The sequence below is a fragment of the Schistocerca americana genome, chromosome 7 (assembly GCF_021461395.2).
Source record: "Schistocerca americana isolate TAMUIC-IGC-003095 chromosome 7, iqSchAmer2.1, whole genome shotgun sequence".
Taxonomy (NCBI): Eukaryota; Metazoa; Arthropoda; class Insecta; order Orthoptera; family Acrididae; genus Schistocerca; species Schistocerca americana.
In genome coordinates, this window is record NC_060125.1 from 173,847,916 (window position 1) to 173,860,671 (window position 12,756).

A 12,756-nucleotide genomic window follows, 5' to 3' on the forward strand; every position below is an offset into this window, starting at 1 on the left:
GGCAGCTCACCTCCAACTGCGCAACGCTACGCGCTGTTCACATCTAGCTGCCCAACACTACAATAGCAAACAACAATGCAAACCAGCCACAGACTGCACACAGCACAGCCAGTGATTTTCACACAGAGCGCTACGTAGCGTTACCAATAAAAAAACCTAAACAGTCTACTTACAACTTGTATTGTTGAATTTCGTTCTTAAGCTTTATTTAGACTAGCAAGTTGTTTAATAGTACTAAAAATTTTTGTCGTTTGTAACAGCAGTTATTTTAAAACGTAAAAGGTTAAAATGAGCACAGTGCAAAAAATGCCGCCCCTGGTCTCGTGCCTAGTGGTCCTACACGTAAATCCGCCATTGGAGTTGTGTGTGTGTCTAGCTATGAGTAGTGAATCTATTCGCATCGACGGACGGGTTATGACGGCGGAAGAGGTTATGGACTATTTAGATAACATAGAAAATGAATCTGCAGAAGAAGAACGAAGCCAGGAACATGATTCCGATATAAGTGATTGTGAAAGTGAACACAGTGCTCACAATACAGGCACAACAGTTTCTGATTTGGATGTCTCAGAAGATGAAATCTCTGAAAATGGTTTTGGTAGTTCCTACCAGGGGAAAAACAGGTTCAAACGGTCGCGAAACCCGCCCAGTAGTTCTAGAACGAGAAAATTTAATATTATTGTTCAGTTACTGGGATTGATTGGACCTGCTTGGCTATGTAAGCCTTCTAGGCCATTTGAAACATGGTCTCTGCTTATTACATTCTGGTGATGCGCTGAACACTACAATAGATCACACAAATGCACAAATTTCTGAAGTGAGTGCAAATTATGGTGTGATTGCGACTTGTGTTGATCATGTGTCTCTAGAAGAAATGAAAGCTGTTTTCGGATTGATTTATCTCGCAGGTGCTTGTAAATCAAATCATGAGAATGCAGAATCGTTTTTTTTTCTACGGAGCTAACAGAAAGACCAATATTACTTAAAGCAACAGTGTCCAGGGAACGGTTTCTTTTTCTTTTGTCTGTTATCAGATTTGATAACCGAGCAACAAAGGAACAGACAAAACAATCAGGTGATACGTTGGCAGCTATTTCTGAATTGTATGAGAATTAAGTCTTTCGTGACGGCACTGATATGTAAAACATTCTCGGTTTTCTTCCCGCATGAATTTGGTATAGCTTTCGACGATAGCCTCCATCATCATTTTCAGGAGTAACTGACTGTCTTCACTGCTACTGTGGTGGCCTTTTATAGCCCATGGACGGCTGCTGTTATTAAGAAGGCTGTTGAAATAAGAATGAACGAGAAGAACTTCAACTATCTGAAGAGTGCATGGAAACGAGTGCTCGATGCAGAGATGCAGCAGAGACATCCCTTGCGGGGTTTACGCTCCCACGGAAGTGGTGGCGCTACCAGAGCAGACATTGACACCGTCTGCAACGGCAGTAAGTAATCGCCGACCAATCAAAAACCGACCAATCAGAAGCCGTCCACGCGCTATATAAGGCCAACACAGCAGCAGTGAAGATAGTTGCTCCTGACGATGACGATGGAGGCTATAGTCGAAAGCTTGAGATTTTATCCCGGCAAAAAAACCAATAATGTTTTACATAATTCTGAATTGTTTATCAAGTTTATATTCAACTCCGCAGCAAATTATAGCTGCCCACAATCTGCAACAGTTGATGAAATGCTAGTACGTTTTCGTGGACGCTGTTTTTTACAGTGTATCTACAAAACAAACCCCAAAAATATGAGTTGAAAATTATGTGTTTGTGTTATGTAAAGTCCCACTATGTGCTAAACGCTTTTATTTATTCAGGGAAGGCGACAACACTAAATCCATCAAAACTAAGCATCCCAACACAATCTGTTCTGAAGCTGGTTCAGCCAATTGCTAAGACAAACAGAAACGTAAATGGAGATAATTGGTTCATCTCTGTAGAAGTGGCTAATGAACTACAAAATATTGTCCTGACATAAGTCGGTACTCTTCGGAAACAGAAACGTGAAATTCCAGCAGGATTCTTGCCCAATAAATCATATGAAGCGGGACATACAAAATTTTGGTTTCACAAAGGGTTTAACAATATGCTCCTACGTCCCCAAGAAAAGTAAATCAGTACTCATGCTATCATCAATGCATCATGACAAGCGCATTGATCAGCAGAGTGGTAAACCTGATATTATTCTATTTTGCACTTCTACAAAGGGGGGCGTGGATGCTGTTGACCTGAAGTGTGCTTTCTATAAATGTGGAAGAAGATGTAAATGGTGGCCACTAGCCATATGGTGGGCTGGAATGGATATTGTTATTGTTAACAGCTACGTAATAAGGCATTGCACCAATCCTAAAACAAAGATGTCATGTTGTCAATTTATGAAAGAGCTGTCAACAAGAGTAACTGAAAAGCACATAAAACATGCTACTGTACCAATTCTATCACCAAGTTTGAAAACAATTAATTCAGCATTTCGTTTGGAAGAGCAGTTACAACCATCAAGCTCATGTGGGCCTAAAAAGCCCCAAAGATGTAACTTTTGCTCAAGAAATCATGACAAAAAATGTGTCAGTCACTTGTTCAAGATGCAAAAAATATGCCTGCGAAAACCACTCTCAGCAGAAGGCATATTGTGTACAATGTAACAAAGAATAACTATTATGTACAACAATATTTTAGAAATTGAAATTTTTGTTAAGCATATAGTAATGCCCGTTCATTTCTTTACTATGCATTAAAAATTACATTTTTCCTTTCAGAGATCAATCTGGACCTTAATAAACTAGGCGGATGAAGCAAAAAAGAAGAGTTACTACTAAACTGAAAAATGTGTTACTTTAAAATTACCTCTTCATTGAGAATTAAAAAAATGTAGACATTTAAATAAGCATCTTCTGTACGAGTTTCTATCTTTCTTATACCTCATATTTAGGTTAAATCAGTTGTAAATAAGTTGAAATGAATGCGTATAAAACAATTACCATAAAAATTGAATCAAAGTAAATGGAGATACTAATAATTTTTTGGATCTCTAATAACCCCACGATAGTAGTTGTGATAGTCAAAAATATCGATAATAATTCAGGGTTAAGATGAATTAATTGTTTAATATTTTACGTATTTCTATAACTATCTCGGTCTGTCAGTGTGTAGTGAGGAGTTCCCAAGATTAGTATCATTGTTCACTGTTTCACTGATGAAACATTAAAATAGTCACAAGCATCTAGAGATCTTGACAGATTTGATTCCTCAGGCAGTGAAAAACAGCCTGCAATAACATAGTAAATTCGAGACATTAAGTTCAATTAATTTTTCTTTCTTTTTGTTGTCAATTATCACATCAAAAAAGTTTTGCATGACCGCGGTTCCAGGAAATCCTGAAGACACAGTCCCTTTGACAGTTTAGAGATGTCACTAAACCAGCCCAAAGATGTAAACAACCAGGCATGAGCAACGTATTAGTCGAACGGGGTCCGACAACCGATCTGTTCCAGTCATTCCACCAGGAAGGAGGTGCACGGACCATGTTGTATGTATAGTTCAACCACGCTTAGATAGACAATACCGCTGTTCGACAGCGTCCGCATTGTTACTTTGTGCCAGGAAGGGCTCTCAACAAGGGAAGTGTCAACGCGTCTCGGAGTGAACCAAAGCGATGTTGTTCGGCCATGGAGGAGATACAGAGAGCAGGAACTGTCGATACATGCCTTGCTCAAGCCGCCCAAGGGCTACTACTACAGTGGATGTCCGATACCTAAGGATTATGGTTCGGAGGAACCCTGACAGCAACGCCACCATGTTAAATAATGCTTTTCGTGCAGCCACAGGACGTCGTGTTACGACTCAAACTGTGCGCAACAGAATGCATAATGCGAAACTTCACTCCCCATGTCCATCTTTGCAACCACGACACCAGATGGGCCCAACAACATGCCGAATGGACCGCTCAGGATTGGCATCACGTTCTCTTCATCGATGAGTGTCGCATATGCCTTCAACCAGACAATCGTGGGACACGTGTTTGGAGGCAACCCGGACAGGCTGAACGCCTTAGACACACTGTGCAGCGAGTGCGGCAAGATGGAGGTTCTCTTCTGTTTTGGGGTGGTGTGATGGGGGACCGACGTATGCCGCTGGTAGTCATGGAAGGCGCCGTAACGGCTGTACGATACGTGAACGCCATCCTCCGACCGACAGTGCACCCATATCGGCAGCATATTGGCGAGGCATTTGTCGTCATGGATGACAATTTGCGCCTCCATTTTGCAAATCTTGTGAATGACTTCCTTCAGGATAATGACATCGCTCGACTAGAGTGGCGAGCATGTTCTCCAGACACGAGCCCTATCTAACATGCCTGGGATAGATTGAAAAGGGCTGTTTATGGACGACGTGACCCACTAACCACTCTGAGGGTTCTACGCGGAATCGCCGTTGAGGACTGGGACAATCTGGACCAACAGTGCCTTGATGAACTTGTGGGTAGTGTGCCACGACGAATACAGACATGCATCAATGCAAGGGGATGTACTACTGAGTATTAGAGGTATCGGTGTGTACAGCAAACAACTCTGAAGGTCTCACTATATGGTGGTACATCATGCAATGTGTGGTTTTCATGAGCAATAAGAAGGGCAGAAATGATGTTTATGTTGATCTCTATTCCAGTTTTCTTTACAGGTTCAGGAACTCTAGGAACCGAGATGATGCAAAACATTTTGTGATGTGTGTATTATACCGTTGCGATATTGTAGTGCCTGTGCTACTCCGAATTTTAATACTATTTTCTTCGAACATGCATACATGAGTATGGAAGTTTGGACCTGGCCGCGAACCGGACCCGAATAGCGTAATGTTGAGGTGACCTCTCGTGATAAGCGCGAAATCCAGGTTCCAGTCCCGGTCTGACACAAATTTTCATATTCGTCATTCCATTATACAGCTGATAGTTGCCCACATTCACAAATACAAATATATCATTCACTTTGAAGCATTTCAATATATGTACAAATATATTATAAAAGTAACAACCACTGCCATCTATTAGTTGAGTGTGAAATTATTTCAATTTTGGTAAGGTACGTGGAAAATCATAATTGTTTTTATTACTTTATTACTTACTACACATTCGAAATCATTTTCTTAACGATTAAAATTATATTAAAATAGTAGTATGTGTCATACGGAAGATAATATTTACTATACACATTTTGTTAATATTTGAGAGCGAGAGCTGCGCAGCTTAGATCAGAGATACTTTTTGTTGTTGAACAAGAAGACAAACAATCAGACTTCGGAATCAATGATCGACAACGTTTGTAGTTAATTGCTGTGGTCGGTGGAAAACGAGTAGTGTGCTGGCTTCTGGACTGATATGACGTGGTTCCGCAGGCTTGTACTATCTTAACTTTATGGAGGAAGCCACTTCATTACAAGGATATGAAGGATGTGAAGTCACTGATAATGCTGTCAGCAGCATAAACTTCGTTGTGGACACCGACAATCCACTGCATTACTCTACAGCTACGTAAAATTTCATAAATTCAGCTCCATCTTCAAATTCTCCCTCCTACGTACGAAGAAATTATTAAAGTGTGCTTGCATTTCAGACCGGTATTTTTAAGTAGTTGACTCCTACTGTTACCAATTACAGTTTTACAGAAAAAAAGGGAATGAGAGAGGTGTAGTGCAAGCCAAAGATACGAATTATATTTTCGCAGCTTGAATTGTAATGATCTACCTTATTATAGACAATCATGTAACAAGATTATTTTATTAAAAGAGAGCTCTTTCAGCAAAGGTGAGCAAAAGTAACCGCTGTTTTATGGAAACAGTTCAAGTGGAATTAATTAACAAATGTATAATAAAACTGTGAAGGCTGTGAACGGTTTTGATACGAATTTTGTTCAAAGATAAACAGGAAGTTTAGTAGAGACTGTCGTGTTCGTTTCTAAATTATAAGTATTATAACTACAATTCAGTTTTGATAACACTATATTAATTTCCAGCAACAGTTACGATATCAATTTGAATCCGAACGATTCCAAAGTCATTTCTTAGCACTACACTGAGTACCAGATATGTTCGTTATTATATTACGTTTGAATTTTCGATTTTTATAAATTCTGTGCATGCTTAACAATAGTGTTGTATGCACGTGTTGAATTGTGTTCCGCTGTAGTGACATGTTATTTGTTGTATAACGTAGTACGCGAATGAAGTATTTGTTGTGCTCACTGCAAGTTGTTGATCATGCTTCCGTCAACACTGATCAAGTTACGGTTTATAATTTGAACCTGTTCCTTTTTTAAGAAATATAAAACAAACATACGTTAAAATGGAATACTCTTCCAACGTGTGATTGCATTGACGTTGGTTGTAAGACGACGTTGTGTATCTCAACCGCCTGCGGTCAACATGGATTAATAGGAAAGCCATTTCACCTTATAAAACCCAATGGACGCGTTACAAACCAACTGCACGTGAGATAATCCATGTGGTACCAACATGACCAACGTCCTGTTCAATTCGCAGATGTAATTACATACCTCTTAACATAAATTTTGGATATCGTTAGCTCGGTCGTTCTGGAAACAAAAATGAGTTGTACGTCCACCAGACTTTACATCTCTCGAAAAAAAGAAACAGTTTCTACAAAGAAACATTGACGACTACTGAAGACGTAAAATGCCGTAAAATTTTGGCCTCTTCTGCGACAAGTCCAAATTTAATTCAGCGTGCAGATTTGCCCGTCGGGAATCGCTTTATAGCGTCCATCAGTGCTCAAGGACGACATTTTGGGTGTTTTATGTGAGAGTCATCATAATAAACGCACAAACTGTATTTATGTTATGCTGTGATGGTTGACCGAATAGCAGATAAGTGCAACGCTAGAAGGCGAGCATTGTGCAAATCATAATTATATTTTATGGGAGCTCTTCGAGAACTAGTTGCAAATATGTGTTACCTAAATCTATTTACGAGGAATAGTCGAATCTATCTAATTTAGTGAACGATTCTTTGCTCTGCACAGTGGGATAGGAGTTGATAACGGATTGTGCATTGACTGTTGACGTGAAGTCACGACACATGCGAAGAACAACCGTTGGCTTTCGAACCACTTTCAGGGGCGATGCCCAATAGCTTGATGAGATGTGTTTAACAACTATGAGTCTCTGCAATCTATCAAGTTATTTTTAAGTTGCTGATCTTAATGTGAATTGTATTGGACGAGAATGGGAACAATGAAATTATTGGAGATCATACCAGTCGCCCGCATCCAATAAAACAGTTGATAAGTGCTTCATGTGAATTATGGCTGATAGGTACCTTGAGGAGAATTAAAAAGAACGGTGTACTGCCTTTCGGAGGCATCTAACGGGGCTGTGTCGGTCCAGACGGTACGGTTCTGTCTCCACACAGTCAGGAACATACGCGTTCACCACGAACAACAATGCAAATCCGTCTTTTGTGATATATTCAGAAGATAGGAAAAGGAACATCTAAAAAAAAGGCTGGACCAGTTCTCTTCTCCAGCGAGTGCAGGGTTTCATTATCGTTGTTCAAGGTTGCTGAGGCGGCCAGGTACCATTCTAACTCTCAAACGTGTAGCCCCACAGGTTCAGCAGGTGGTGGGTTAGTCACCTAGTATCATTACTGTCAGGGCAGTTTTGAAAGCCTTACACTAGTGAGTCTGTGAGTTCAAAAGAGATTATGACCTTGGTTTTTATTGCCCTGAAACATAACCCCTTTGTACGAAATCTGACCCATATGTGAAGAAACGCAATTCGACTAATTTTGTTTCTCAATTTAGTTCTTGGATGCATTACGTGTTCCACCCTCTGGTCATATGAGTTCAGCGTTGTTGAACATGGTCGTTTTTGTTGTAAAATTTAAACTTTAAAGGCTGGAAATGTTACTGTTAATAAAATGTTCCAGGCCATTATGCCGTGGTCAAATGGATTTCACATTAAAACCCAACGTTCCGTCCCCATCTGCGGATGACATTTTCAAGGGGGTTCAAGGGGGACGTAGTTTCTTTGAATGTCTGATGCACACCCTGGCTCCCAGATGACTGCAGCAAAATTCCAGAATCCAGATGTCACTCGTCTTCATGCTCTCCTCCTTCCTGGGGTGTTTTTCAATCTCTATGGCCTCTCTGTATAGCCAATCATGGTATCTGCTTGTGGCTGCCACTACTTGAGTTCTGTCAAAATGAAAATGGTGGTCCCCTGGTTGCAAAGCATGTTCCGCAACAGCTAATCTGTCAATCTCCCCTCTTCTACAGTTTCCCTTGTGCTCTTCGAGTCGTTATTTGACCGTTATTTTGTAGTAGCCACGTCACCTCCCCACAACTGCACGGTATCCTATAAATCCCCGCCTTTTCTAAGGGTTGGCGAGCACCCTTTTCCGATTTTAGGTGATCTTGTATATTCCGGATGGGTTGGTAGATTACCGCGATGTTCCTCTTTTTCGAGCTTTTGCCCTATGCGATCAGTAGTATCCATTACGAAAGGCAGGAAAACTTCCAATTTTACCGGCGCTTCAGCATCGCTATGATAATTATGATCATATCAGCGGTCAAGTGTTAGGGTGGGGCGGGGGGGGCATAATATTGCAAGGACGCACTGACCTCCAGATCTATGACACGTTACACTCACCGGTCGATGTTATTGCGACACTGTACTCCTTTCCCACGTGCGTCTTTTTAGTGATGCATTCGACCCCGATTTCTCTTTTATGGATGACAATGCCCGACGTCATGAAACAGCGCAGTTGGTTGGTTGGGGCAGATGTGAACAAACAGCGAGATCATCGGTCTAATAGGATTAGGGGAGGATGGGGCAGGATGTCGGCCGTGCCCTTTCAAAGGAACCATTCTGGCATTGACCTGAAGCTAGTTAGGGATATCACGGTAAACCTAAATCAGGATAGCAGACGTGGGTTTTGAACTGTCGTGCTCCTGACTGCAAGTCCGATGTGCTAACCACTGTGCCACCTCGCTTGGTGCACAGGTGGAGGAGCTCTTCTTGGTACTAGGTGACATTCTGTGAATGAATTGGCCTGCCCGTTCTCCCGACTTAAATCCCATCGAGTTCATGTGAGTTGCATTGGGGCGATGTATTGCAGCTCGCCCATATGCACCAATGACCGTACAGCTCTCGTCAACCGCGCTCGTGGAGGAATCGAATGCCCTGCCATAAGAACTCCTTACCAACCTTGTGGCCAGCATGAGAGCACGTTGCAGAGCATGCATTGCCATCCGTGGTGATCATATTGTTGCTGACCGTCGATGGTCGAACCCGCAACTCTAGTTGGCAGAGCTGAAGCCGGGGCCCACTGCACCGTTTCTCGTCAGGAGGAAAAGCAAGTTAAATAGCGTCAAGGGGCAGTGCAGAGTGATACAGCGGTATTCGGAAGTTTTCCTTTATTCAGCTAGTTTACAGAAGCATACTGTAGGCGCGCCACCCGCGCGCTGTTCAGCGAGTCCAGCGGTCTCAGCACTCCTGGACTGCTGACACAACTGCAGCGGTCATCAAGGCCGCCCAATGGTGAAAGTCAGCCACGCTCACCCAGTCGCCGCCCGCCAAGCTGTAGAGACTGGCGCCACTCCACTGCTCTCTGCACCGTTTAGCCTGCTCTGTCTGACCATGGGACGAAGGTGACTGTACTGGTCACCCAGGACCCTCAGCTGCTGCTGCTCCCAGGACAGGACTGGACTCGAACCCGCGCCCTCCTGGACGCCATGCCACAACTTGCTGCTAGTGGTGCTTGCTGGATGGCAACACCCGCCGCCGCATTGCTGCGCCTCCCACAGCGTACGCCTGGCCCAGACCCGGTACACCAGGTAGAAAGCAAATGTGGCCCATCCTGGACCCGCTGCAGACCGCTGTCACTGCCCTCCTTCAGGCAGACCATGCAATCTCCAAGTACACGGCTGCCATTCTGTCCCACCCCAGTGTTGTGCCCCGGAGGCGGAATACAGCCCGAACAAGTACATAGAAACAAAGTACAGGTTTACACAGAATATTTACAACATCGCTCTCAGACTGGCCCCTATAAGCGTAGACCAGCACAGGTCTGACCCAACTCTCGACTGACCTGGCACACCCCTAAAGCTAAAAGTGCCTTACCATTTATGCGGCTTTTCCCCTCGCTTCTGACGTAGCGTCAGAGAGAGACAGAAACTATGCATGGGGAAATTCCCATACATCAGCCACTTACACGTAGCCACTCCCAGCTCTGGCCTACTGCCTCACCCCATACATTGCAATAGCCTAAAGCGACGCTGCAGTTCCCTGCCTCGCTGTTGCTCCACTCCAAACAAATCGTACGTGCAAAACGCCGCTGCAGCTCCGTCCCATGTTTACCCTTCCTAGCCTACTGGCTGCTGACTATTACCACACATTAACAGCGGCCCCAGACTTGATCGCCCAACCGCGCATTTACTGAATTTTAACAAACTTCCCCTTTCCTACGACTAAGACTAATACTAACACAGCAATACATTCTGTTAAGAACCATGTCTCGCCTTATGTAACGTCCATGCGCAACATCATGAATCGCGGTGACTTCAATATAATTATTGTTTTTGAATAAATTCGTTTGTGTTCGCCTCACTGTGTATTCATTTCACTTACCTTCTGTACTACACTGTAGCAGTTGATTCCATGCATCGTTCAAGTTTCATCCAGCTACGTTACTTTGTGTTAACACATAAGGCGGAAGTTGCTGTCGTTCTTAAGATTTGAGCAGTACTGTATTAGCTGGTGCGTGTCAAATTTCAGGCGACTCTCTGAGACACAAACCCACAGTCTCCATCCAATGATAAGCTACCCTAGCAGATGGTGAAGTGACTCTGGATTCTTTCAGACAGATGACACGTGCATGAATATATGGCGTAAAATGTGTCTGAGGGCAGGCGACTTTGAATTTCAAGAGTGTACCGTATTGGGACAGGACAGACCAACTACTGTCCATCCCACAGCCAACATTTCGGAAATGATTCATCTTTGAGTACAGTAACGAACAAGTACAAGCTGCCCACGTGTTGAACAGCTTCCTCCAGGAGGTGAGAATCAATCGACAACAATATATTGCGATACCTGTTGACATGAGGCTGACTGAGCAGGCTTGGGTTGAATCGAAACACCGACCGCTTTGGAACAGTGGTGAAACACTGGACTCCTATCCGGCTGCATGGGAGTTCAAATTTCCTTCCGATCATCCAGATTTACGCAGCTTAAGGACAATGCCAGGAGCATTTACATTAATTTATCCATGCTAATTATGGTTGAGCTTTGTAGCTGTCGACAGGATTACATTTAGAAATTCAGCAACCATCCACTCTTTGTATAGATTTACTTGTGCCTTCCACCGATTATCAGTTGGCGCAATAAATTCCTGCCTTCGTTAATACAATGTTCTCACATTTCAATTTGAACGGTGTCGCTGCTGTTTGCCTTGTAACTTGCATCTCCTTATTTCATCCTTATGGGCAAGTCACTGAAGCAATGACGCGGCGCAAAATTCGCTTTGCGGTTGTCTGTTACAAAAATGGGCTCCTGCCTTACAGCTTAATCTCATGACCATGACTCGAGCATCTGCTTTTTCGTATTTTGTCTATTGCTTAATCTGTGTTATTATGGGAAAGCTAATGATAAAAATGAAGAACAAATGAACAGATTGCAACGATGCATAAATAAAGTTCATACACAGACCCAAACAAACAGAATATGCAAAATAAAAATGACCCTTAAATTATCCCACGCAAGTTAAGATAGGCAAGGCAGCTTACATCATCTGCCCCAGGCACGGATGCTATAAATTGGGTTGTCTGTCTTAACGTCCATGAAATAGATTCAGGACCAATTTTATTTCCTCCCCCCTGCATACTGAATAAACCCCTCAATTACTGATATAACATGCTCGCTTAATCAGTTAATGTAACAGCACTGGCATGAGTGGCAAAATGTAACAGCACTGGCATGAGATAGATTGTTCAGCTTTTACAGGCTATTTGACCAGCAGTCACTGCTCGGTCAATTCTCTCAACAGAAATAATGAAATACACAACTTAATGAAGACGAATGTGAGAGATGTTTATCAGATGATACGACGGTAACAGAATATTTGGCGTTACTTGAGCGGCAGCATGGATGACTTCGTACTTAGGTTGTGCTCAAACGTTCGAGCTATCTTCGTTACTGAGTTGTCACTACAAGCAGGTAATAAGCTGCTTAGATGGTTATGTTATTGAAAACCGCCAGCCTTCTATAAACTGCAAGTGTTTCACTTTCTTTATTCTAGTTAATTAAAATTGTGTAATTATTTCATCGACAATCCTTGAAGGTGTGGCATCACAGACTGCATTATAACCAGCACAGCACTCACTTCGAAGACACTGTCGTCGATGCCCACACACAGCAAAATGAAAACTCAGCCGCTACCTTACTGGAACAATGTCCCCGATTCAGTACGGTATTTCATCGCATTGTTTCCGCTGCATCTGTTAAAGCTCTCATGATAAACCCAGCGGAAATTAACAAACTGTCTGTCATAAATAGTTTCTATTTGTATCCTGAGCTCTGTTTCTCGAAGTGATACACTCCTGGAAATTGAAATAATAACACCGTGAATTCATTGTCCCAGGAAGGGGAAACTTTATTGACACATTCCTGAGGTCAGATACATCACATGATCACACTGACAGAACCACAGGCACATAGACACAGGCAACAGAGCATGCACA

At 42.7% G+C, this 12,756-nt stretch overlaps 1 protein-coding gene across 1 annotated transcript in view; it reads left to right on the forward strand.

Annotated features, from left to right (window-relative positions):
• Positions 1 to 414: 414 nt before the first annotated feature.
• Positions 415 to 12,756, forward strand: part of LOC124622826 (histone-lysine N-methyltransferase SETD1A-like) — a 605,140-nt gene continuing 592,798 nt past the window's right edge. Inside the window, exon 1 of the mRNA XM_047148618.1 lies at positions 415 to 598. Within this exon, the coding sequence (XP_047004574.1) occupies positions 415 to 598 (184 nt within the window). The remainder of the gene's footprint in view (positions 599 to 12,756) is intronic.